At 46.7% G+C, this 27,642-nt stretch overlaps 1 protein-coding gene across 3 annotated transcripts in view; it reads left to right on the plus strand.

The window, feature by feature from the left end:
* The first annotated feature begins 527 nt into the window (after nt 1-527).
* Nucleotides 528-27,642, plus strand: part of CDC73 (cell division cycle 73) — a 78,811-nt gene continuing 51,696 nt past the window's right edge. For all 3 annotated transcript variants that reach the window (XM_036277363.1, XM_036277364.1, XM_036277365.1), the window contains exons 1-10: nt 528-753; nt 2,876-2,981; nt 5,588-5,657; nt 9,816-9,878; nt 9,957-10,009; nt 13,093-13,181; nt 17,392-17,608; nt 21,303-21,401; nt 23,188-23,266; nt 24,846-24,910. In XM_036277363.1, coding sequence (XP_036133256.1) covers nt 623-753; nt 2,876-2,981; nt 5,588-5,657; nt 9,816-9,878; nt 9,957-10,009; nt 13,093-13,181; nt 17,392-17,608; nt 21,303-21,401; nt 23,188-23,266; nt 24,846-24,910 — 972 coding nt within the window. In that variant the 5' untranslated portion in view covers nt 528-622. The remainder of the gene's footprint in view (nt 754-2,875; nt 2,982-5,587; nt 5,658-9,815; nt 9,879-9,956; nt 10,010-13,092; nt 13,182-17,391; nt 17,609-21,302; nt 21,402-23,187; nt 23,267-24,845; nt 24,911-27,642) is intronic.

Genomic DNA, 27,642 nt, shown 5'->3' on the forward strand with positions numbered 1-27,642 from the left:
GCGTTCCGCAAATGTTGGCCAAGCTCGGTCCTTCCTGGCCAGAGCAGGGCCCCGCGCTTCGGCCGCACTGAGCGCGCGCTCCGAGGATGGAAGCGCGGACCCTCCGCGCAGGTGCGCGCGCACCTGTCGCCCGGCGTGCGCGCGGGGCGGGGGTCGGGCGGGAGAGGGGGCCTGTACGTGCTCCGCGCGCGTGCGCCCGACGGTGAGTCCCGTGCGTGCATCGTACGTCGTGGCCGCGTCCCTGCGCCGCGAGGGTCGGGCCGGGCGTCGGCCGGGTGCCCCGCGGAGGTCGGGGAGGGGCGTGTCGCTGGGCGGTGGGAACGCCCCCTGGCGGCGGCCGCGCGGCGCAGGGGCACGCAGTCAGGCGTTCTCCGCGGGCAGCCGGCGGCGGGGCCTTGCTCCGAGCGCGGGGTCCTCGGCGGCCTGGGCGGCTCCTGCCCCGCTGCTGGCGTAGGCGAGCGCGGCGGCGAGCGCGGCCGCAGTTGGTTCGCGGCGGCGGCGGCGGCGGCGGCGGCGGCGCGGGCGAGCGGGCGGCGGGCGGCGGCGGGCGGCGGGCGCAGCCGGAGGCGGCGCGGCGGCGGCGGCGGCGGCGCGCGGGGCCCGCGGCGGCGAGGGGCGGAAGATGGCGGACGTGCTCAGCGTCCTGCGACAGTACAACATCCAGAAGAAGGAGATCGTGGTGAAGGGGGACGAAGTCATCTTCGGCGAGTTCTCCTGGCCCAAGAACGTGAAGACCAACTATGTGGTCTGGGGGTACGTCGGGCAGGGCGGCGGGGGGCGGGCGGAGTCGGGCGCGGGCCCCTCCCCCCGGCCTGGGCTGGGACGGCGGGGCTCGGGGGAAAGTTTCCTCCGGGGCAGAAGTTGCACTTTTCCCGGTGGGGGCGGGGGCAGCCGCGTCGGGGGCGCTGCCCCCCGTCGGGTGTCCGGGCGGCGTGCACGGAGCGCCGGCGAGGCGCAGGGGTGCAGCGGGGGTCCCCGGGCGCCCCTTTGCGGCGCCGACCGTCCGCCCCTCGCTCCGGCCGCCCCGCGTTGCGAGGGTCCCCGCTGCCCTCGCGGCGCCTGGCCGGGCTCCGGGGCCCCCGCGGTCCCTCGGGAGCGGGCGCCGGCTGCGCGGTCGGGACGCCCGCCCGGGAGGGTCCTGCAGGTCCGGCCGCAGGCGGACGCCGGGGCTTCCTGAGGGAGAAGGGGGCCCGGGACCCCGAGTCGGAACTGGACGGGGCGTGCGGTTCGGGAATGTTTTGGGGGACGCCGACCCACGTGGGGTGCGCCGAGTGTAGCGGAGAGAACGCGTCTGAGCCGGGGCCGCCTGGGCCTTCTCGGGGGTGTTGCTCTGCAGGGTGCCCCGGTGGGGTCCCGGGACCCCGCGGCCGGAACTGCCCCCCGCGTCTGCCTCGGCTGCACGCGAGGCGTGGGCTCCGGGAAGAGTCGGTGAGAAGCCGGGGGCGCGGGGGTCCGGCGGTCGCTTTTGCAGTTTGGCCTTTTGGCCTCCAGGGCTGCTTACGCGGTTCGCGGGGTGGCAGGTGGGCGGTGAACGCCGACCCTCGGTGCGTTTTGTTGTCGGAGGGCTCGGCCGTGGCGAGTGCCTCTGCTTCGCGTTCTCTCCGAGTCGTTGCTTTTCTTCAAGAAACGGGGTTCAGGACGAGAGGACTCGGGTTGTGGGGTGGTTCAGGGTGAGGCACAGGAAGCGCGTTCGGACCCCGGGTTGTGCCTGGAAGGGGCTTGACCGAGGCGGTCCCTGAGATCTGGGGGTGTTAGGGAGGTTCATAGAGGTCGGCTTGACCCGTAGACGCGCCAGGGACTCTTCCCGAGTGAGGGAGCGAGCACAGGGGTAAGCCTCAAGGCAGGGGCGGGGTGCTGGGCGAGCTGCAGGGTTGGGGCCTTCGGGACCAGGGGACCGGCTGCCTCAAAGGCGCGCGAGCCGGAGGAAATGTTTGACAGCAACCCGGTGGGGCAGGAGTGCTGGACTAGCCGAGGTCAAACTTCTGCAGCAGCGAGTCGCCAGTGAGTCGTTTTCCTTCGCTGTGAGCACGTGTGCACAGGTCCAGCCGCAGCGGCAGACAATGCCCACTCCCTGCAGGCAGCGCGCCGGTGCTCCGGTGTTCCGGTGGTCCCATGGTCCGTGTCATAAAGCCCCGGTTGTTACCCACGTGTTAGATTTCACGGTACCGTATTTGACAGTGATGGGTGCTTTGAAATATATCCACTTAGAAGAAAAGTGAAAATAAAGGCTAGAAAATTAGGTTTGGGCTGAGTATGCCTGGCGTATTCGGATGAATTCAGATACTCTGATGTTTCTAGATGGGGGCGAGTGTTGTAGGGAGGGTGGGGTTGGACACTCCCCCCCCCCAAGACACTGTTTTATCACAGGTAGAATTCATTTTGCATTTACTTCATTGCTAATTTGAGGGATGTCGTAGGAATTACATCTTTGAAACTCATTGTTGTGTTTAGGGTAAGAGTGTTCCGTGGGAGACATAGAATCAATTTCTTGTAAGTTTAGCACCTGAAATAGTCATGCTTCTCCTAATCAGTCTGATTCTTTTCTCTGTGGATCCTCTCCAGTGTGTTACTGGTTATAGGTTCCTCTGTTGGCAACGCCCAGAACCCAATTTGGGCCACATTCTAAAAGCCTATAATACCTTAGGTATAAATATTGTGCTCTCCTTACTTCTTGCTTTTTTCATTGTCTGCCTGGGTGTTCCGTTCCCCTACTTATAGTTCCACTTACTAGATCGCATACTTTGTGTGTATTTTTGTTAGCCATGATAAATCCATTGTTGGAGAGCAAAGTGGGTATAGGTGAATTAATACATATAATTAAGTTCAGGTAACTGAATTAGAATTGTGAGTAAAACTCTTGCTGTAATTATTTCAGGACTGGAAAGGAAGGCCAACCCAGAGAATACTACACATTGGATTCTATATTATTTCTACTTAACAATGTGCACCTTTCTCATCCTGTTTATGTCCGACGTGCAGCCGTAAGTAGAATTCATTTTAAAACTTTTTTTATTTAGTTGGTGGTGGGTATCATTTGGTACGGATAACTTCCCTCGTGGGTTTCAAATCAAAAGGATGAAAGTCTCCTGGTGGTTTGTAATTAGAATATTGTGATTTATATGGATTTTTTTGTTTTGTCTTGTTAATCCTCACCTGAGGATATTTTTTCCATTGATTTTGAGAGAGAGAGAGAAACAAACATCACATACAAAATTAATGTGTCTGTGGAAGGACCCTAAGAACTCTAGTTTAATCTCTAGAAGACTTTTCTGACGTCAGAAAGAATTAAGAATAACATAACTTTTTTAGGCATAACTTTTTTAACATAACTTTTTTAAAATTTTTAGTCAGACTTTTCCGACTTTATTGATAAATTAACTTGTTTTCCGTTTTACCTGATTTCTGCATTTCAGTGTTTGCAATTTTTTTTTTTTTTTTTATCCTCACCCGAGGACACTTTTTCATTCTTTGTTCAGGTAGAGCAGGAGGGAGAGAGAGAGAGAGAAACATCGATGTGAAAGGGACACATCGAGTGGCTGCCACCCGCACGACCAACCAGGGCCGGGGACAAACTGCAACCGAGGTACATGCCCTTAGTGGGAACCGAACCCGGGTCTCTCTGGACCGCAGGCCGACGCTCTAACCGCTGAGCCAAACCGGCCAGGGCTGCATTTCAGTGTTTGAACACCGCTTTTCTGAACAAGAAATACATGTTCAGTGTCAAATTTGTATTGAAAAATATTATAGAGGGTGAAACAACCTGGAATTTGGGAGAAGAGTGGAATTAAATAGCACCTCTCTGTAACGCTGTGTTAACTCATAGTAGGTGTTTAAACACTGAGGTAGGCAGTAGTTAGAATGTTTCATTGGCTATATCCATGCATTTTGGGTAATAGAGATGATCCAGATATTCGGTTTAGATGTAGAAATTATGCTCTTGGGGAAGGGTTGTAGCACGTAACTAGCAGCTGTAATTGTTACTGATGCCCTTAGTACCCTTGGTCACTAAGCTTTAACTCTTGTTTTTCCTAAATGCTTGACAGATCAAAAGGGCAGGGTTCTAGAAGTCTAGGGTTCTACAATTTCTCTTAACTCCCTCGTGTTGTTTGCTCTTCTGACGGACTTTTTATGTTTATTGATTTTAGAGAGAGGGAGGAAGGGGGGGGAGAGAGAGAGAGATATGTCAATTTGTTTTCCTTATTTGTGTATTGATTGGTTGCTTCTTATATGTGCCCTGACTGGGGATCGAACTTGCAACCTTGGCGTGTTGGGATGACACTCTAGTCAACTTAGCCACCTTGGCCAGGGCTTGAGCGGACTATTTCTGAAGGGTTTTCCTGACCCATAGGTGCGTCCCCGGCATCCAGGACTGTGAGCAGGGTCCTTGGTGCAGGGAAATTACATCAGTGTTGAGCGTAACGTAGCTAATTAGTCAGACATGCCAAGAGTTCTTGTTCCTTCCTTGTTGTTTATGTAAAGTGACAGAGGGAACTTTATAATCCTGCAGCCACCACTTTTTCCTGTACTCTGTTTACATTGTAAAACTTATATGGAAATGGTGGGAATCATAGGATTTACTGAATTCATGGCTCAAAGATGAGTTGGTGCCAAAAGTAGTTCTGTTTGTTTTTCTCACTTCCTTACAAATTGTTAATGTCCCTGGTTAAAGGAAATGTATCCATTTTACCAAAATAGAAACAATTTTCAGATTTGATTTTTACTCTTTCTCCCCTGTGTACAGCATTTCTACTACACACTGAAGGATAAGAAAGAAATGTGTAGAAAGTGAACAACTACCATTAACATTTTCCTATATGATTGCCTACATTTTCCCCTTTGCCTAAACAACACATACCGATTGTTAATTATGAAATCTAGTTTTAGTGGCTGTTTATTTGAAGGAGTCCAAGCAGAATATTTTGAGGAGGTTTGGTTTGTACGTGAAAAAAGCAAGCACTGTGGAAAGACTGCGTCCGCGGAGCAGGCAAGGGCTGAAGAGAGTGGCCCCGAGTACACTGACCGGCACGCGTGGAATGAAACCTAACACTCAGAGGGAGCAAGGGGGCCAGAAGGACTCGAACTGACGTTTTAAAGAGGGATAGGGTCGTATACACGATCATAATCATAACTGAATTTCAAGAGTAGAGGTACCACCTTGGCCGGTGTGGCTCAGTTGGTTGGAGCATCGTCCAGTACAGCGAAAGGTGGCAGGTTCGAGTCCTAGTCAGGGCGCGTACAGGACGCAGCTGACTGATGGCGCAGGCTCGCTTTCCCTCCCTCCTCCCCCTGTCCCCCTCCTCTCCTCCACCCCGTCCCCCCTTCCTCTCTCTAAAATCAATTTAAAAAAACATGAAAAACTTAACCTTGATAATGGGGAAAATAAGTATAGTTACCAAAAATTAATATGCTTAAACCTTTTTAAGATTTTTTATTAAGTTCTTTTAGCCTAGTTATTTTCTAAAATTATGATTGTAAATAAATGTTATCAAGATATGTTGGAATAATGTTCAGATGGTACGTGGCATTTATCTTTACCACGTTTCTTATAATTATTTATTTGATATCTAATTTAAAATTTTTATTTCAGACTGAAAATATTCCTGTGGTTAGAAGACCTGACCGAAAAGATCTACTTGGATATCTCAACGGTGAAGCATGTGAGTGATTTTTAAATTGCTGTCACTCTTAAGTAGACATTGCGTTATCCTCTGCCCGACCATGAACTAAGAAGCAGGGGGAGAGAAGTTGTGTTCCCAGTAAACACTGGCCTACCTGCACCCGTGTCCATCTGCTCTCCTTTCTTTCCCATGAACGCCAGTGCACGGTCTTAGCTCCTGAGGCCTGGCACCCCGTCTTTGTGAATGGACTCCATCTCATTTCACATTCTCCTGGGCTTTGCCTTTGAAAATGATTGCTTACCTCTAGTATCATCAGTTCTCTCTTCTGCATCATTCCCTTTGGAATCCAAACAATAAGATCTCATTTAAAAACTCTGCATTCCACCCTGGCCGGTTTGGCTCAGCGGTTAGAGCATCAGCCTGTGGTCCGGAGAGACCTGGGTTCGGTTCCCGCTAAGGGCGGGTACTTTGGTTGCAGTTTGTCCCCAGCCCTGGTCGTGCGGGTGGCAGCCACTTGATGTGTCCCTTTCACGTCGATGTTTCTCTCTCCCTCCCTCCCACTCTATCTGTACAAAAAAATGGAAAGTGTCCTCGGGTGAGGATAAAAAAAAAACTCTACATCCCTACTGTCTCCTGCTCCGTTTGTCGTCTTGATGCAGAATTCTTCGCAGGAGTTGTGAGGTATCCCTGCTGCTGCTGCTTTATCTCTGCTTCTCTCCAAGCCCACTCCAGTTTGCTTTCTTCCTTACCGTCCCACTAACCCCCTCCGGTGAGGTCAGTACACGCGAGGATGGCCAAAGCCCTTGGTCTCTACCCACTGCTGACTTGACCTCTCGGCAGCGCCTGCTGCTCCCGCCTGGGGAGTCTGTCCACTCGGCATCTGTGGTGCTTTTGGATGTCTCTTCTGCTCATCGCCCCTCTCATTTTGTTTTGCGTGTATACTTGTTCACGCAGTGTTAGGAAGTCACTCTCAACATCTTCCCTCGGAGATTTACAGGCATCTGGAATTTAACGTGTCCAGCAACACAGTGCCGACTCCCTCCTCCCCGTCTCCTGGGAACAGAACTAACACGCAGGTTTACTCGCCATGCTCCCAGCTCGGCAAAGGGTTGCCCGTTCGCCTAGTGCTCGTCTTTCATCTTGAAAGTCTGACCGCTTCTTAGCGGTCTCCTCCCACCCTGTTCCTCTCTCTCTGCAGACGACCGCACGGCCTCCACAGTGTGCTCTCCGCCTGCTGTTGGGGTGACCTGTTTTTGAAGGAGTGTGTAGCTTGGTTGTGTCACTCCCCTGCTTAAGACCATCCTGTGGCTCCCATCACACTGTCCTCACCTGTACGGTCTTGCTTCCACCTCTGTCTCTACCGTATCTTCCTTTGCGGACGGCAGTCCAGTCTCTCTGTTTTACTTGTCCCAGCCCTAGAGCCTTTGCAATTGCTATGGTCTCCGTGTTCAGTTCTGTGTCTCTACGTTGTCACATGGCTCACTTTCTACCACTTTATTCCGATCTGCTCAGATGGTGGCCTGTCCGGAACAACTTACCTGACCCCTCTGACGTATGCAGTAACTAACACTGTGTTCCCTCCTTCCCTCACCTGGATAGCCCATCCTGACTTGTCTTTCATCGGATTCCTCATGTTGGCCTGAAATCGTGCATTTACTCGTTTACTTATATGTTGTCTGTCTCTCCCACGAGAGGGTGAACTCCAAGGGGAGGCAGTTGTTAAATACCCAGCATTCAGAACAGTGGTTGATCGTGGGTGCTTACCTGAGAGAGCAGTTGCTAATTTGCATCTTCCAGAGTGAACGCTTTGAGACAGAGATGTCTGCTCTCACCTTTCCTGGTGCAGTTTGTTACCATGAAGTCACTAATGGGCGTATTGTCGTGTGTTCTGCTCCGTGGCTTTAACAGGAAGGCTGCTTTGCACGGTCTCATGTGTTGCAGAAAGACCATCATCAAGAGCGTTGGCCTCCTCACTGTCCCCACTGAGCATTCAGCAGGCGCTCACCCAGGGCTTGTTCGTAAAGGCTTTGTGCTGGGTGCTGCCCAGGGTGCTAGCCCCGTCCTACAGCATGTGCCGGGTGCTGCCCAGGGTGCTAGGCCCTGTCCTACAGCACGTGCCGGGTGCTGCCCAGGGTGCTAGGCCCGTCCTACAGCGCGTGCCGGGTGCTGCCCAGGGTGCTAGGCCCGTCCTACAGCACGTGCCGGGTGCTGCCCAGGGTGCTAGGCCCGTCCTACAGCGCGTGCCGGGTGCTGCCCAGGGTGCTAGGCCCGTCCTACAGCGCGTGCCGGGTGCTGCCCAGGGTGCTAGGCCCTGTCCTACAGCGCGTGCCGGGTGCTGCCCAGGGTGCTAGGCCCTGTCCTACAGCACGTACCGGGTGCTGCCCAGGGTGCTAGGCCCTGTCCTAGAGCACATGCCGGGTGCTGCCCAGGGTGCTAGGCCCTGTCCTACAGCACGTGCCGGGTGCTGCCCAGGGTGCTAGGCCCTGTCCTACAGCACGTGCCGGGTGCTGCCCAGGGTGCTAGCCCCGTCCTAAAGCATGTTACTGTGCCAGGCAGACGGACACCCAAAGGTGAGATGCCGGGAGGGCTGTGGAGGGTCTTACATTGTGGTGAAGAGGGTGGATGGAGCTGGGGGGATAGGCAGGCCCTCCCCCCCATTTTGAATCATATGGTGGTATACTTGTTAAAAACAGATCTTTTTTTGTTTCAGAAGATCTGGTATGGAGTCTTAGGATTCTCTGTTTTTAATAATTATCTCAGGTGAGCCTGATAAATAGGCTAGTTTGGGGACAATGCTTTAGAGCAAATGTGTTTTTTCCCCCCAGAACAGAGTTACCTTTTATCCATCCTCATTATTTCCTATAGTTTCTGTGGGACAAGTACTTTTAGTCATCAAGTATATTATTTTGCTCATTTTTTAAAAATTGCTAACTTAATGGTTTAATGAAAAAGTTGATAAAATCTTAAGACATTCTGTATTCTTAGGAAGGCATACAGCTGAATGATATCAATTCTTTTTTTTTTTTTAGTTTTTATTTTTTCTTTATTGATTTTAGAGAGAGAAGAAGGGAGAGGGGCAGAGATAGAAACATCAATGAGCGAGAACATCGATTGGCCACCTCCTGCAGGCCCCCCACTGAGGATTAGGCCTACAACCTGGGCATGTGCCCCGACCGGGAATTGAACTGATGACCTCTTGGTGCATGGGGTTGATGCTCAACCACTGAGCCACACTGGCCTGGGGAAAGATATCAGTTCTTGACATGATTTATGTATTAACATGATCCCAATAAAAATCTTGATGGGTGGGTGGAACTAGAAATTATTCTAAACTTCATTTGACAAACTAAATGTTACAAAAATTTGGAGATCAGTGAGAAAATACTAATCATACAAAGCCCTGATAATTTAAAATATGTGAATGAATAAATTGATAGAACAGCTTCTTTATTTGCTAGATGTTAAGTTGTATGAGTTCAACATCAATAAAGAGACATTTCTAATCAATGGTGGAAAGGTGGGATTATTACGTTAATAGGTTGGTAAAGAGTAAACATTTTGGCATTATAAAGACATGACAGACTGGGAAAAGATATTTCAACTAATTAAAGTAAAAGGGCCAATCTCGCTAATGATATGACGTGGTCTTAGAAATATATACATAGCTTGGCCAGTGTGGCTCAGTGGATTGAGCATCATTGCATGAACTGAGAGGTCTCAGTTGGATTCCCGGGCAGAGCACGTGCCCGGGTTTCAGGCTGAGTCTCGGGGGGGGCCAAGCAGGAGGCGGCCTATCGATGTTTCTCTCTCTCCCTCCCTTCCTCTCTCTAAGAAATCAATAAAAAATTTTTTTAATTAAAAAAAAAACATGCATAAATGACCAGCACCCCAATAAACTATGGCCGTACAATTCACAGAAAAGGTAATAAAATAATACAAAATGCTTCACTTCATTCATAATAATAGAATTGCATATTTAAACTATACTGAGAAACAACCAATCTATGTTTCTCTCTCTCCTAAGATTAATGAAAATAAAGTGAAATGCATTTACAAAGCTGCTCTGAAACTTAATTTTTAGTTAGGGAGATCACCATATATCTAAAGTAATATAACAGATCTTGAGCTTTTCACTTGTAGTAATGTCTACTATATGTGTTCAAATATTGACCTCACAAAATCTTTTTAAATCTTCAGCAACTTCGGCAAGTATAGACAGAAGTGCCCCTCTAGAAATTGGTCTTCAGAGATCTACTCAAGGTATGTCTTGTTGAATGTTTATTTTAAACTTTCAAAAACCTGTCCCAAAACTATACATTTATTTATTTTTTCTTACAGTCAAACGAGCTGCAGATGAAGTTTTAGCAGAAGCAAAGAAACCGAGAATTGAGGTAATGGAATTTTATTTTAAAGGTGATTCATATTGCCCTGGCCGGGTAGCTAAGTGGTTAGAGCATTGGCCTGTGAACCAGAGTCATGGGTTCGATTCTGACCTAGGGCATGTACCTCAGTTGCAGTTCATCCCAGGCCCTGGTTGGGGTTGTGCGGGAGGCAACCAGTCGATGTCTCTCTCTCACATCGATGTCTGTGTGTTTCTCTCTCTCTTTCTCTCTCTCTTTCTCTCTCTCGTTCTCGCTTCCTCCCTCCTGCTCTATCTGAAGATAAATGGAAAAATATCCTTGGTGAGGATTAAAAAAAGTGATTCATATTGTTACAGAAATTGGGATTGTGTAGCCGTAAGAATTCTTTGCTCATAGAAACCTAGGAGCTTTTTTCTGGAAAAACTGTTGAAGAATAAACAGTAGCTTGAGCGTAGTTTAAGATCTTTGATGTATAAGCTATGTGATGGACAAATCACTTTATTTCCTTATTGATGGAAGTGTTGGACTACATCAGGGGTTGGAAAACTTTTTCTATAAAGTGCCAGACAGTAAATATTTGGGCTTTTTGGGTCATTTAGTCTCTGCCCAACCCCTCCACTCTGCTGCTGGAGCCGAGCCGGCGCGTGGACGAGCAGGCCTGGCCTTAGCCCAGCAGTAGTTGACAGAGCAGATGGAGGGCCAGGTTTGGCCTTTGGGTTGCAGTTTGCCTAACCCTGGAATAAGATGGTGTGGAGATTTGCTTCACTCTTAGGAGCAGTGAACAGGAAGTGCTTATTATAGTTACTTAAGATATTGACACATCTGGTTACATATTTTTGTAGCGTATTACAGCCACTAAATGGAATGTCTATATTGTCCAATAAGGTAGTTCACTTGCAACAGAAGTCATGTAAGAAATGCAGTTACCTTGGAAAGAATATTTGTTGATTAGCTAGTACACTGCCTAAGACTTTAGGAATTTTATACCATTTATTTAAATTTGTAACAAGCCCCAGATCAGTTACATATAAGTCCCCCTGGAATGGAGGGTTGGGCACCAGAGGGGTACTTAAGATCTCGACATGGCTGAGTGGGTCATTCATCGGTGAACACTACAGAACAGCTCTGTAGCCATCACTAGTGCTGACGTGCCAGAGACTTAAACCTTCTTACTTCACACACGTGTGTGAGTCAAGTGGGTGTACATTTTGCCTACTTCATAAACAGCAAAACATCTACAGTTCAGGATAAGAAAAGGAGCTGTTAAAGGAACAGGGTGAGTTGGTAAAAACAGTGGGATCATGGACATCTGATGCTGAAACTAATTTTAAGTAGTGTACTTTGAGACATGGGCCTATGTTTTTTTAGGAGCGATAATAATAATTAGCTCCTTGTTATTACTTGGTGCTCGGTGATGTTCTCTGTACTTTATGTATATAAATTCCTATGATTTCCACCAAAAGCTCCTGAAATTGGCAGTACTGTGCATGTCATCTAAGAGCAAACCAGCTCAGAGCAAGTGGCTTGTTGGGTTCACAGAACCAGGATTAGAGCCCAGGCAGTCTGGCTGCTGACCGTTCCACTGTATTGGGTATACATTCTGTGGCAGTAAAACTGAAATTTCCCCAAGTCTCTTTGTATGCAAGGAGGCTGTGACCAACTACTCTACAAATTGAGTGAATTTGAGGATACCATTTATTTAGAAAAACTTTCATTCCGCAGTATAATACTGAAAAAATTGAACTCAGAAATGCTATTTCCTAGGATTCTATTAATTTGAAAAGTCAGCAGGACATAGCATAATAACATTTCTGACAGTGCATCTATAGAGTTAAATGAGTTACTAACCAGCTGTGTTACGTGGACACTTCTCACGTCAGCAGATACATGCTGAGAACCTGCCAGGCTCAAGTCTAGGAAAGAGAGGCCCTGAGGGTGAGGGTTCTGATCTGGTTAGAATCCAGGCTGCAGTTTCTAAAATCCGCAAGCAGTCTCCTAAGAACTTGAGCGCTTTGTTGACACCTTTGTTACAAATACAAAATTCATTGTGTTTCCTAAAATATTATCCTTACTTTCATGTTAGCAATGTCTGTTTTAAGAGTTTTATATGATAGATTAATAATAGAGCATGAATTGGAGCATAACATCCTTTTATTTATTTATTTATTTTTGTACAGATAGAGTGGGAGGGAGAGAGAGAGAGAAACATCGACGTGAAGGGACACATCGAGTGGCTGCCACCCGCACGACCAACCAGGGCCGGGGACAAATTGCAACCGAAGTACGTGCCCTTAGCGGGAACTGAACCCGGGTCTCTCCGGACCGCAGGCCGACGCTCTAACCGCTGAGCCAAACTGGCCAGGGCGCATAACATCTTTTTAGACCTCAGATGTATTGATGCTTTTTATACAATTTCATATTCTGTTAGTCATAGATATTACTGACTCGGGTCCTCGGTTTTCTCATGTGTTGAATGTGGAGATCAGCGTACTAAGTCCTGTTTTTAAGAAACCAAACATGTCCAAACTAAATTTTACCTGAAATTCTAATGCTGCTACCAAGGTTCAATTCAGACAGGAAGTGGCCCAAGGGGCACTTTGTAGGCAACTCCTGATGTTTGGAGGACTAGGCTTTGAAAACCGTACACGGTTTGCATCTAGCGTTTCAATCTGTATTGATGGATTCAGGACTGTGGTAACAGATGAAAACAACCTCGATCCAAAATGAAATTTTGACTGTAGTGAAGGCTTTTCATAAACTTAGTTATAAACTTTCTTGAAGAGTTGGGGTTTATTTGTTGTACGATATCTTTCTGAATAAAGGTAGCTGTGATATCTTATGGGAAGACCATTTAATCCTAGAAAACAGTCACTAAAGTTATATGGTAAGTTTTTAGTCAGTTCTGTTCTTATGTGCTCCGCTATATATTTATTATCTTTTTTATTATATATATTTATTGTCTTCCTGTAACTGAAAGTGATCTTCAAGTTGACACAGGGCCAGTGATGCCTGGAACTTTAGGCAGGACTGTATGTAAAGAAAAGTTACGTGTAGTGTTTTTTTATTCTAAAACTTAAAGCTGTAAAACATTCACTAGCAGTGACTGTTCCCAGGATGAAGAGTGTGTGCGCCTTGATAAGGAGAGGCTGGCGGCTCGCTTGGAGGGTCACAAGGAAGGGATTGTACAGACTGAACAGATCAGGTAAGAATTTCTTCAGTGGGAAGTACGCAGTTTAGGTCTATGTAAGTGGATGGGGGAAGAGGGCTATTAATATGCCGTCTACTCTACATTTACCTGCACTCATTATATGCCTCTGTGCCCTGAGTTCAGAAGGTGGTGCGTGGGCATGTTTTACGGGAAGGGGGGTGGGTGTTGAGGCCATTGTGCAAATTACGCTTTCTGGAAAGCCTTCTTGATTTTGTCACCATATTGATCTGTTCTTCTTTAAAAATTAGAATCCAAGCCACTTTTTGTCATGTCATCTCTTGTTGATTTATAGTAGAGGTCAGCAGAGTTTTCCTGTAAAGTGTCACGTGTTCAGTATTTTGGCTTTGGTTTTTGTGACTATTCAACTCTTCCCTGGTGGGGAAGCAGCCATGGACCGCTTTCAGTCCTAGGTGAATGGGCTTGGCTGGTTTGGGCCTGTGCTCGTATTTTATTGACTCCTGACTTTTACTAAGATTTAGAATCACTTCATAATTTTTTCTTGGCACGATATGTTTTTGGAAGTTTTATCCAAACTTAAAATTGTAATGCAGATTTTTAAAAGCTTTATTGAGGCTAATTGGCATACAGTAAACTACTCATATTTAAAGTGTGTAAACTGGTAAATTTTCACGTCTGTGTATGTCTATGAAGCTATCATCATAATCAAGGTAATGAACATAGCATTAGCCCCATAAATGTCCTGTGTACTCCCAGTGGTCTGTCCACCCCCACATTGTTCCATCCTTCCCAGCCAGCCAATCATCTGCTGTTACTATAGGTCAGTTTTTTTTTTCTAAATATAAATGGAAGTATGTAGTATGTGCTTTTTTTCCATTTAGCATAATTATTTTGAGATCCATCCATATGGTTGAATGTATGAATAGCTCATTCCTTTTTTTCGCTGAGTAGTATTCCACTGTGTGGGTGGAGCAGTGTGTTTCCCAGTCACCTCTTGGTGGATGTTTCACATGTTACTGTTTCTCTGTACAAGTCTTTGATGGCCGTCTGTTTCTATTTCCCCTGAGTAAATACTGGTAGAGGAATGACTGGATCATTTTGTATTGGAGAGCTAACTTTTTAGGAAATTGCCAGAGCATATATCCAGTGGACTACTCACACGGCGTCTTGAAAACCCGCGATACTGCCCTTCGCGACAGCGTGGGTGGACTTGAGAGTATCGTGCTAAGCAAAATAGGTCAGACAGAAGGGTTGAGAACCATATGATTTCACTCATATGTGGGCTATCAAACTGGAAGCAATAAGTGAACAAACAAGAAAAAAACAACTCACAGATGACAGCATGGTGGTTACCAGAGGGAAGGGGATGGGGAGGGTAGTCAAGGATAAAGGGGGTCAGATATATGGTGATAGAAGATTCGACTTTAGGTAGTGGGCACATAATGCAGGACACAGAAGTGTGTCATAGAACTGTGTTCTTGAAACCTGTGTAATCTTATTAACCAGTGTCATTGCCATACATTTAATTAGTAAAAGAAAGTGCCAAAGTGGTTTTCACAGTGGTGGTTCTAGCTTACATTTCTGCCCGCTTTTTACACGTGTTCTGGTGTCATCACATCCTCGCCACGCTAGCTGTGGTCAGGGCTTGAACTTTCGCCCTTCTTTTTTTTACATTTTTTTTTCTTTATTGATTTGAGAGAGAGGAAGGAAGAGGGAGGGAGAGAGAGAAACATCATGAGAGAGAACATCGACTGGCCGCCTCCTGCGTGCCTCCCCCCCCCCCCCCCCGGGATTGGGCCCACAACCCGGGCACGTGCCCTGACCAGGAATCAAACTGGCGACCTCCTGGTGCAGGGTCGACGCTCAGCCACTGAGCCACACCGGCCAGGCCGCCGTTCTAAACTAAAAGATATTGTGAGCATCTTTCCATTGTCCTGTTTGCCATCCTGTACCATGTTCAGTGAAATTTCTTCGAGTTTTTCTCCATATAAAAAAAAATTTATATTTTTCAGTTTACAGTTTTTATTCTAAGTCTTCTTTTTTACTGAAAAACATTTTTTTAACTGAGTTTTGAAAGTTTGTTGTATCTTCTGGATACAAATTTTTTTTCAGACATATACTTTTCAAACATTTCTCCCGATCTGACTTGTCTTTTCAGTCTTGTAGCTGCCTTTTGAAGAGCAGCAGAATGTTTTCATTTTTGTGAAGTCTGATTTCTTTAACGTGTTCTTTGGTGAATGGTGCTTTGGTGTTGCATCTAAGAAACCTTTGCCTGCACATGGTAAACATCTTCTTTGTTTTCTGGGTGAAGCCGTTCAGAGGACTTTCTTGGTTCTTCGCCACCTCGGTCTGTCCGTAGACCTTCACAGCACGAGGGCCAGGGGGCCAGCGGATGGCAGTGGCACTTTTAACTTGTCTGTGTCCCTACCTGACTTGTTCAACATGTGGAACAGAGTTGTGATAATTACTTGAACGCCTTTGCTCACCCTTCGTCTGTGACAGTTTACAGCTGGTTCGATTTGGATTTGTCCTCATCCTGGCTTGTATTTTCCTGCTCCTTTAACATCCTTGGAATCTTCAGGTGCTAGACACTTTGCATTGTACCTTTCTGAGTGCTAGATTTGTTTGTATTTCTCTAAATTTACGTTAGCTTTATTTGGGGACATAGTTAAGTCACTTGGAAATTGTTCCTTTTGGGTCTTTTGAAGATTTGTTGTTTAAACAGTTGGTAGTCTGGGTTTGTTCGCCACAGATTGGTGGGCAGACCATTCTGAGTGCTCTGTCTGATGCCCATGAATATGAAGCGGGAGCATTGGGCATTGTTCTCTGACTCCTCTTGGATGGTTCTATACCCGGCTTTGGTTTCCTCGTGGCGGTGCTGGTCAGAGTCCTGCTGGGCACTGAGGGACCTTGTGGGCAGGTCTCTGTTCCCGTCCTCCGACCTGTGGACGCAGCCGCTTTCATTTCCCTGGACTCGACCCCAGTGTCTCAAGTCAGGGTGTCCGCTCAGCTTTCCTAAGCCGTCCTCCACGTGCCCTGTGAGAAAGTCCACGCAGGAGACCGTGCCTGCTCGGCTCACCTTCGCCGGTTCCCTTGGCCAGAGATCACGGTCTTCCCCTGCTTGGTACCAGCCGCTCAGCACACTGTCCCTTCACACACTGTGCTGGTTCAAAGAGGAGGCTCGGTGCGGCTCTGCCAGTTCATCTTGGCTAGAAAGGAAGTTGAATGCATATTTTACTATCATTTAGAAAATTACTTGATTTGCCTCAGATATGGTGGTATGCCTTAGATTTTGAGGGAAAGTTGCACAATATACCTAAAATGAGTCAAAGACTAGATGCACATTCGGCCTCTGCTATGAAGCACCTTCGTCCCTACTGTAGACAGACCAGTGTGCTGTGTGTCCCGCATTGTACCTGCAGGGATTCCTGTCGTTTCTCCAGGTGCTGTTTAAACATATTTCAAGATTGTCACCTTGTGATTAGAGTAATACTTTTATCAACTGTTTAGGTACCCAAACACTTTTTAGCTTTTTCTCATTTTATGTTGTGAAAAATGACACCAGGGTTATTATTAATGAAATCTATACTCAGTGTTGTCCTTTTTTATAGTTATGAAAGCCTCTGTTAACTATTTTGCCTATTATTTGAAAATCAAGTGAAGGAAATTTCAGACTGTGGCTCCACCTCCCAGACCTTGGCAGGAGCGTGTGTGCGTGCGTGTCTGAAAGCCCCTGTCCTGTGGAGCTGATGTGCTGTGCGCTGTGATCTGCAGGCTTGAGACCTTACCGTAAACTTTAGGGAAAACCCAAGCTTTGAGTTCTTTGCAAAATGACATTTTCAGTCCCTCCCCTTTCCAAGGGTGTGTGTGTGTGTGTTTATATAATTTGCCTGAGTAGAGGGATGTGAGCAAGTAAAAGTCTTAGAAAATATGAACTAAAGTACCCATATTAATAAGTTTCCATTCTTTTGGAGGGGAAGACACACAAAAAGTGAAGATTTTTTGTTGCATTGGTCCCTCTAAGAAATGAGCTAATTTGCTCGTAGAGTAATATTTCTACATGGGCTCTTTATAAAAATCTTACATGATCATAAAATACAAGGTATGTCATTTTTATAGATAAGAAAATCTTAGTTATTGCCACTTAAAGTATTTTTACCATGAACTTATAAATGTAACGTTAGCATAGTCTGATGTGCTCAAGAGATCCTTCACTGTGAAAACTTAAAAAATAAATTGCTTTCAGGTCTTTGTCTGAAGCTATGTCAGTGGAAAAAATTGCTGCAATTAAAGCCAAAATTATGGCTAAGAAAAGATCTACCATCAAGACTGACTTAGATGATGACATAACTGCTCTGAAACAGCGGAGTTTTGTGGACGCCGAGGTGGACGTGACCCGAGACATCGTCAGCAGAGAGAGAGTGTGGCGGACACGGACCACCATCTTACAGAGCACGGGAAAGGTAACAGACATTGGCGCGTTCGGTGTAGCGAGTGTGTGTTTAACCTGTGACTGGTTGTACAGGTGGTTAAAATTTGCCCTAGGAGGCTTCAGGTTTTGTCTCTGGAAGATTAGTTACGTAGATTTCTAACTGGCCACATTTGCAATGTATTCTGCCTTGTGGTTGTCGGTCACCGGAGAAGCTGATGAGAAAGTCTGACTCTAATTTCAGCTCCTTGATTTCCTCATTGTCCATCCAAGGAGGGGCCCACTTTTCCTCTTGGTCAGATTTTTGCTTCAACTCAATAAACAGGGAATGGTGATGTCAAGCTCTCTGGTTGTTAAAGTCATTAATTTTTTCTCCACAAAGCGGAGAACTTGGGAAAATCAGTCACAGACATTTACTGCGTGAATTTTACACTTCGTATTCTGGTGTGTGGATGTAGCAATGTTCATTTGTTCCTTATTTGTGGAGTCATTTGTTTTGTTTTCTTGCTACGGGATTATGGGGTTTTCTTCCCTCTCTTTCTCCTCCTCCCTTCATCTCCCCCTTCCTATTCACGATTACAAATAATGCATTAAAAACATCCTTTTACATAAACCTGTGCATTTATGTATATACAGCAAACGATTTAAACTCTAGAAGCAAATTGCTGGTTACAGGAGATGTGTACTTTACATTTGGAAAGATCCTGGCTGCGTCAGTGTCTTAGTGGATCTCCAGAAAGGGGGCATTGACTGCTCACGTACATGTTTGGTCTGTCCTCCCCCACCTCTCAGTTTGCTCCTAATGTTAGCCCCTCACTGATGCCCAGTTATTAGTAGTGATGATTTGGTAAGTAGATTGGCAGAAGAGGTTATTGATAAAAGTGGACTTCTACATGCATTTCATTTGCAGATTTTGGATTCTGTCCTCAAATTTACTGTGTCATTTTAGTAGGAATAAAGCTGATCGAAAAGAGTATGTAAAGGAAAGAATTTTTTTTGTACTTTGACTTGTTTTACAAAGTACTTAAGCCATTTTTACCACCTGATGTGGGGCTCATAGTTGAATATTGTGACTTACATTGTTCTAGCAATGTTTATTATAATTGTTAAACCGGAATTTTATAGTAATGGAATAAAACAGGTGATAGACTCCACCTTACTTGTAGACCGAGTATTAAGTTTTCAAATAACGAAGAAGAACAATCTGTGCTGAGCTCTAGGTGGCAGGCTTGCACCGCCCTGGGAGCACCGAGGGCGTGGCTGAGCTCAGTTGTTGCTCCACTGCTGTCTTTTTAAAAGCAGGTTCATTTAAGAATTGTTTGATAGCTAGGTTTGCTTCTGTGAGTATTACCATTTTAAAAAGTAAAAAGTACAAAAAGTAAAGTGTACAAAAAGTGTTTTCTCTGTCTACTGTTCTTTCCTGCTACACTCTAAAAAACCTTGAGGTACTCATAGCCCTAAAAGACCCTAAGATTTTAGCTAGACCTTATTTTCTGATTTTTTGGAATAAAAGACAGGTTAAAGACTCTGAGAACTCTAAGTATGTCCTCTTATAGTTCTATTGCTATCGCAGGCACCCCACGTAAAGTACCCCGATGTTACTTATTTTTTTCTTTATTGATTTAAAGAAAATTTTTAAAATTGATTTTTAGAGGCAGAGGAAGGGAGAGGGAGAGAGAGATAGAAACATGAATGAGAGAGAACATTGATCGGCTGCCCCGTGTCCTGGCCGGGAATTGAACTGGCAACCTCTCGGTGCATGGGTGATGCTCAACCACCGAGCCACACTGGCTGGGCAGCACCCTGATTTTATAATGCCATTAAAAATACATTTTTAAGTGTATATAAGTTGGTATGTATTCTTTGCTAAAGAATTGATAGAGATCTTTAAGAGGAAGATAATCATCTGTAATTTTACTATACAAAAATAGCTGATAACTTTTTGATGGATTTTTCCAGAATCTGTGTGTCTCACACAGTACGGTGTTATTGGAACGGTCATGAGAATGATCTGCGTCACTTTGGGTGATAGGACTAGGACGGCATTGGCATCGGTCTCTGTCGACCTCCCGCTGCTGGTGCCAGCGTAGCAGTGGGCTCCCTGCCGGCCTCTCGCACCATCAGGGCATCGGCACCAAACTGCCCAAGGCAGGGCGCCACTGTGTTCTTCACCCACTGATGCTGGCCTTGGGGACATTTTAAAATAGACTCCTTTTATAAATCTTGACCTTTGAGTAAGAGCTTTCAAGGACTTTGTGTGATGAGATCAGTCTGTGAAGCACCTCTGCGTCAGGAGCAGGACGACGGTGCGGGAGAGCACCGCGCCGTTGCCCGCGCCGTGTGCCGGCCCGCCGCGTCCCCCGAGGCCGTGTTGATGGAAAGCGATGCTAGTCAGAGTAAATACAAAATAAATATGCTGTTCAGACTTAAATATTCGGCAGACTTTTTTTCTGGAAAATGAATGAAGTTCCTTCAAGGAAAGCAGTTGAAAGTATTCGTTGCCAACAATAAACTATGGGATTTTATGAGAAAGTTAGGATTTTGAGGAAGTTGCGTTTTGCTACTCTGACTGTAACAGGTTCCTAAATACTTAAAGACTCTTCTGATGAGGTCTGTGATGATACCAACAAATGTAATTTGTTAATGTTATATAATATAGTGCGTCAACATTTAGAAAGTACATAATTCAGTGATGGATATTTTCCAGATGACCCATGCAAGCTCTTAACAAAGTTACGTTTGTGTAAAAGAAAAATCCATTTAATGTGCCTAAGAGGCCAGTGGATTTTAAAGTGTACACAAAGTTCATGGTCTGCTTTTCACATGGCGGTAACACTACTTACTACATTTTGGCATGATATCAAAGCATATCTGCATCATTTGAATAGCTACTGTAGTACTTCTTCTTTTCCACTTGTTTGTGTGAGGCTAGATTTTCTTTTATGTACTTAGCCCAAAGCAAAACAAGATACCACAACAAATATTAACTGTTGAAGTAGGTATGAAAATACAGCTGTCTTGTATTAAGCCAGGCATTGAGATTTGCAGAAATTTAAAATAGTGCCACTCTTTCTTGTCATTACATTTTTGTGCATTTTGGAAAATAGTTTTTAAAACTATGGGTTGCTCCAGAAAGCTCTGACCCTGTGCGAAGGCCTCAGCCAGGGACCCCTGGGATGAGCGGCACCAAGCCTGTCACTGCAAGTGGGGGGCGGTTCCCGTTCCACAGAGCCAGGCAAACGGAAACAGTACTGAAGAAGCCACGTCTGCCGACGACGAAGCTGCTGCCACGTTTCTGGCAGAGTTGAAGAAATGATGCGGTTTCCTAGTATTTTGGTTTCAGGTATCCACTGAGGTCTTGCAGCATGTCCCCTGCAGATAAGGGGATTGCCATAGTAATTGATTCGGAATTAACAGCTCTGTTGACAACTCATCTTTCTTATTTTATTTAAATACTAACTTGTTTCCTGGTCACATACTTGAGTGGATGCCGAATATGAACAGATGTGTAGCCAGGGCTGTCTGAGCAGAGTGACAGGAGACGAGCAGCGCTGGTCTGTGGTGCTCGGTCTCCGCCGCCGTCGGTCTGGCCTCTGTATGCGAGCGGCGGGAGCCTCATCGCGCGGCAGAGGGGAGAATTGACGGGAGGAAAGCTTAGTCTGAAATTGTTTAAGTACGTAAACCTACTGTCTTTGAATGCTTAATTTTAAAATCTGTTTGTATTTTAGAACTTTTCCAAGAATATTTTTGCAATTCTTCAGTCGGTGAAAGCCAGAGAGGAAGGGCGTGCCCCCGAGCAGCGGCCGGCCCCAAACGCGGCGCCCGTGGTAAGAGTGGCTGGCTGTTACTCTGCTCTGCGTGAACGCGCCCGCTTTCCAGTGTTGTCATTTCGAGACGCCTAACTAAGGTTTCAGTGAGTAGGTTCTAAGCCTTCTGTTGCTTCAACATACCCAAGGGATGTGAAAACCCTCTTACCATTAAAAGTGATGTCAGCAGTAATTCTTCACTGGAGACACACCTGGCTCAGAATCTGCAAGGGACCAGTTAGAGCCCTCTGACTGTAGCTGGCCTACTTGGTGCCGCTTTGGAGAAGCACTGACCACTGTTGGAAACAGCGACCCCAGTCGCCAGTCACGGCGGGGCCTTGTTCGGACATTGGTTCTGTGACTTCACGGCAAGTGTGTGGTGCTGGTCCTTGCGTTGGCCGTAGTTTCAGCTGTTCGGAAGGTCACCTGCCTCACTGGTTGAGATGCCACTTAGGGTCTTCCCAGAATGAGTGTCACGCATGACGTATAGTCTGTGTTTAACCTTAGACACGCCTCTGGTTCTGTTGAAGTCTTCCAGCTAGTTTGATGAGTCAACAAAGGGAAAAATATGTAGAAGTAAAATTGTTTTTTTATTTTATGTAAAAATTAAAACATACGGCCCTGGCCGGTTTGGTTCAGCAGTTGGAGCATCAGCCTGCGGACCAGAGAGTCCCGGGTTCGGTTCCCGCTAGGGGCACGTACCAAAAAAAAAAAAGTTTTTTTTTAAATATGGTAGAGCACTAATACAGTGTTTGCAAGATCTAGAAATTGTGTTTGTTCCTGAAATCATTGCTGTCCAGCCTCTTAGCAGCAGTGGGCTCTGCTGGTCCGTAGACGCCTGTCAGTGGGCTTTGCAGGGGCACCGAAGTGCTGCTCTTGTCAGGCCTCGTGCCAACCCAGCCCAGTCCCGTCCTCTCTCAGCTAGTCTAGGGGACGGGAGGTGACTGAGGAAGGTGACGACGGGGAAGCACTGGGTGCTTATGCGAGGACTCGGATGACATTTCAGTAGCAGTTGCTGGGAGACAATGTCAGTCTGAACCAGTGAACCGTTATCTTCGTGGCCGAGTGCTGCCTGTGTTCCCTGAATCACGAGGTGCTTCCCAGCCGTGATGCTCGGCAGTGACTCTTGCCGTACACGGACCCAGTGATAGTCTCGAATAGTGTCTTTTATTTGGAGTATGCTTGGGATAGCATTTTATTTTAACTAAATGAAGCGTATTTTAATTTTCATGAATTTCCCAAGCAATTTGGAGAACATTCTTTAAATATTTTTTCAGATTATTACAGATAGTATGAATTAAATTATCCATCATTTTTTCTAAATATTTCAGAAAAAAAAATCTTTGTTGACTTCAGTCTTACCCTGTACATTTATAATGGGTTTATTGTCAGTCATGGTTGTCATTATTTTAATTTAAAGATTAACAATTTGGAGAATAATTCAGTTAAAAGGTTCTAAAATACCACCTCAATAAACTTTGAATTAAAAGGGGGGGATTTGGTTGTTAAAAAATTCATAATTGGAGGAAGCTTATTATTTCATAAAGAAATGTAAGTAATTGGGATGAGGGTGCTGAGCACACCCGTTTTATTTCTGCAGTAGCCTTGGTTCAGGCTCACCTGGGGTCCTTTGCCCTTGTCCCTGATAGGGATGGTGATTTTCTAGTAGTAAACAGTGTCACTTTTGTCTTATTGACTATAATAAGGAAAAAGCTTAGAAAACAATATCCCTGTTGTGGTTTTTATGGTGAGTATTAAGTAACAGTTTAGAATATTAACATGTAAGTCGTGATGAATTTCTCTGCAGGATCCCACACTGCGTACCAAGCAGCCTGTCCCAGCCGCCTACAACAGATACGACCAGGAACGGTTCAAAGGGAAAGAAGGCAAGTTCCTTAGTTTTTATCTTTCTTTTCCTGTGCTTGTGCTCAGCTTGAGAGGCGGTGCAGCCCACCCTGCAGCCCAGCCACGCTTGTTACGCACTGTCCCTGCTCCCTCGTGCCGCTCCCTCGTGCCGCGACAGTGGGGCGGCGCCGAGGGAGCCCGCCTGGGCTGCGAAGCCTGAGGGGTGGCTGTCTTTCACAGAGTCCGTTTGCCTGCCCCTGGTCACTGCATGGGTTCTGGACCCGATTGCTGTGCCACAGTCACTTTTTTGGTGAATATTGGCGTTACTGTAACTGCATTCTGTCTCAGTTACCCCTTTGTGACAGCACAGTCCTAACAGCAGTAGTAGTACAGCACTTACCTCTCAGAGTTGTTGTGGGGATTAAACTCGTTAGTAAATGTAAAGTCCCTAGAATCAGTGACCGGTATGGAATAAGCTGCTATATTATAGTTATATATATTACATTGTTATTAACGTTAGTTCTGCTTTTCAAAAGTTTATTTTAATGGGAGGTTCTGTGTGTCAAGTCATGTTTCCCAGATTATAAATGTGTACATTGAGAACGCGGGAAGTGGACTGGAGTCGCCGTGCAAGATGCATTTTGAGAAAGCCCACATGGCATCCTGGCTAACAGTAGGGTCGGTGCCACATTAGTGAGCTGGTTCTTAAAGTGGGACAATTTAGTAACTTCTCGTTTGTCTTGACTTGATTCATGACAAAATGAGGTAGCAGCAGGTGGAAGTTTAACAATTGCCATTTTTTCCTGCATAATCTGAAACCTAGGTTTCGTTAAAGGATATATTGTCTTGATGCAGTGTGTGTGTTGACTTTATTTACTGGACAAAGGCATGTACTAAGTACATGGTGTAGACAGTGGTCCATTCTTTCATTCATGCAGGGTTTTTATTGTGGAATGACTTATGTAACCTAGGGGCTGGCCAGCTGCAGCCCACAGACCAGCTCAGATCCTCGCCGTGCCCATTTGTCTACCCTGTGGTTTATCTCCCGTCTGCACCACACTGCAGAATCCAGTAGTTGTGGCAGAGACGGCATGGCTGCTGCTGCGTACATGTTTACTGTATGATGCTCCACAGAAAGGCATGTCGGGACCGTCCTGGACCCTGTCCCTACTCAGCACTGCTTTTCTGCAGTGTAACGTGCCTGTCATTGCACTGTGTGAACATCACATGTTAAGGACTTCTCATGATAATAGATGCTTTTAGTGGTACTGCACTGAGTAAGTGAATATTAGGTGTGAATAATGTTAGGGTTGTATTATTAAGTATTTTATTCAGTCTAATATTTGATACTCCAACTCTATGAGTATTGAACACAGTTGTAGAGCTGGTGTTAACCGGCTTCTGCACACAGGGCACGTGGGTGTGTATTGAATGTATTTTTGAGACCAGCACCCTTACCAAGTTTTTAGCTTCACAAATATGTGATTTAACTTTGTGGGTATGGTAGAGTCAAGACTTTGTTATACTGTTGAACTGTTCAAAAATATTGTGGATTATTACTTTAAATTGTGATCGATCATGAAATACATACAATCTAATAGAAAACCCCTTTCTTTGTAGAAACGGAAGGCTTCAAGATCGACACGATGGGCACCTACCACGGCATGACTCTGAAGTCCGTGACGGTGAGTCCTGGGGCCACAGGGCTGCTCTTGATCCAGCCGCTTTGTGTGGGTGGCAGGTGCTGGAGGGATCTTCGCTCTGCAGTGCTTTCTGCCTCAGACATTTGTCTTTACTGACCACTTGTGCCAGTAGGTCTGTGTGGAGATTATTTGATTCACAGAGCTCCTTATTTATTTTTTTAAAACTGAGTTGAGCCTGTTGTGATGAACTGCAAGTAGGTTGGATGCACCTGGTTAGAGGACGTCCAACCAGTGAGGATCCCAACGTCAGCTGGAGAGCTTGCCGCGCCTCTCACGCGAAGGGGAGCGTGCGGGGTGAGGGGGTGAGGCGCTGCGTTCGGAGTGCACGCTGGACAGAGCCACACGAGCCTAACGTTGTCGCTTCTCGTTGTTCCAGCCAAGTCGTGTTATGTTTAACATGGTGACGTCGGCAGGAATTCTGTTGACCTCATTTTGCGTATATGTATTATAGATCATTGCACCTCTTAGACTTTAAGGTGCTTTGTGTGTGCACTAATCAGAGTATCTGTATATGTGAAACACTGCCACCAAACTTTGTTTTGTGAGTCCTCAGGTCTCTGAGGACTTGGTGTGACGGAGTCATCTGTATTTGTTGTGAGTTCTCGGAATTGAGATACATCTTGCCACACTTGACTCATTTCTAGGAACAGCAAAGAAATGTGGAAAATCTGCTATTAGAAGTTGACTTTTTCTCTTTTTCTGGACTTCACATTGGAATTGAGCATGAGACACTTTGCTGATAGTACACCTGTTTCTAAGTTGTCATCAGATGTATGTTTGCATGTTGGAAATCGGATGTGGACTCATTGGTTCATTCAGCCAGTGCTTGTTGAGCAGCTGTCTGGTCTCTGGGGCTCCAGCTGTGAGTGAGCCAGGTGGGGCCTCGCGGGGGAGGGGTGTGTGAGGCTGGGAGGAGTGATGGCCGGGCAGGGCCCTGGCGGGAGCATCCGAGAGCCGGCAGGGCGGAGGCCGGGCAGCGCAGGAGGCCAGGGGCAGTCTCCTGAGCCCAGGGAGGGGGAGGGTCGGACGCAGCCGCCTCCCAGCCTCTGCTCAGCCCTTCCCGACGGCTGGGTGTAACCCGGGGCTCTGAGATCGAGCCTCAGTTCCTCAGGATTCATTTATTATAGACGTTTGCGTGGGGACAGCACTCGCCGACTGGTCACTGCACAGTGAGTATTGTGGAGCTGAAGTTGTTTTCCTTGGTAGCCAGCAGAGCAAGTGTGTTGTGGTGGTGGTGGTCGTTTTTACTTCTGTCCCATCTGAAGTGCCCTTTAGTTGGTTTCATTACTTAGTTCTGTGCAATTATTAAAGTCAGTGATAGTTTTTATAGTGATTCTTCCACAGAAGAGTTTTTCTCAAACCCAAGGACAGCGTGTTAACTAAGAGTATGAGAGTGACGGCCCCGCTGGCCCCTCGGAGGCTGTGCGTGTCCTAGCGAGGGCGGCAGCGGGGGCGCTCACGGGTGTGATTCCACGGAGAGAGCTGCACAGACTGGAAACCGTCGGGTTCCTAGCACTTTAAGACCCATGCGTCTCGCTGCTCCGACCTGATCCCTCTGGGCAGCTCCACAGAATACCGTGAAGTTGGAACTCAAAAGCTTTGACATTACTCTGATCACTCTTTCTTTTTTTTTTTTTTATCCTCACCCGAGGACACTTTTTCATTCTTTGTTCAGATAGAGCAGGAGGGAGAGAGAGAGAGAGAAACATCGATGTGAAGGGACACATCGAGTGGCTGCCACCGCACGACCAACCAGGGCCGGGGACAAACTGCAACCGAAGTACATGCCCTTAGCGGGAACCGAACCCGGGTCTCTCCGGACCGCAGGCCGACGCTCTAACCGCTGAGCCAAACCGGCCAGGGCTGATCACTGTTTCTTAAAAGGTGAACCTCAAATGTATGCTTCTACTTTATTATTTCTCCTCCATTTGGAATTATTACCTATTTGTGAGCTTGTGAGTTTCCCCAATGTTTTACCTTATTTTCCGATTAAGAAAGTTCCGCAGGCCCTGGCGGGTTTGGCTCAGTGGTTGGAGCATCAGCCTGCGGACCGGAGAGTCCCAGGTTCAGTTCCCGCTAGGGACATGTACCAAAAAAAAAAAGAAAGTTCCTCAGGTAATATCCACGCAGACATACAAAGCAGATAAATGTCTGTTGACGGCTTTGTTGCACAGATGTGACTTTCTAATTTGTGTATGGCTCACTTTTGCTACCATTGTTCTTCAGGCTTTTGATAGGCCTAGTTGATATGCATAATTAATGAAATTAGTATCCGTCTACATTAGGCTTGATCTACATAACTTTTAAGTCCAAGACACCGACTTCTGTTAGGTGTAGAACTAAAGCAACACATTGACTTCTGTAGGTGCGTTGTGCTAGGTCCGGGACGCCAGCAATGGGAGAGCAGTCATGTTCTCGAGGAGCCCGAGGCAGGGTCTGTAGGAAGGAAGCAGGGATGGGCGTGCGGGCGGGAGGAGATCTGCAAGGAGAGGGCGCTGTGCAGACCGGAGGGAGCCCGGAGGCAGGGTCTGTAGGCCCAGTGGACGGAAGCAGGGATGGACATGCGGGCGGGAGGAGCGCGGCGGGAGGAGATCTGCAAGGAGAGGAGCCCGGAGGCAGGGTCTGTAGGACGGAAGCAGGGATGGGCGTGCCAGCGGGAGGAGATCTGCAAGGAGAGGGCGCTGTGCAGACCAGAGGGAGCCCGGAGGCAGGGT

This window comes from Molossus molossus, unplaced genomic scaffold, assembly GCF_014108415.1.
Source record: "Molossus molossus isolate mMolMol1 unplaced genomic scaffold, mMolMol1.p scaffold_m16_p_23, whole genome shotgun sequence".
Lineage (NCBI taxonomy): Eukaryota > Metazoa > Chordata > Mammalia > Chiroptera > Molossidae > Molossus > Molossus molossus.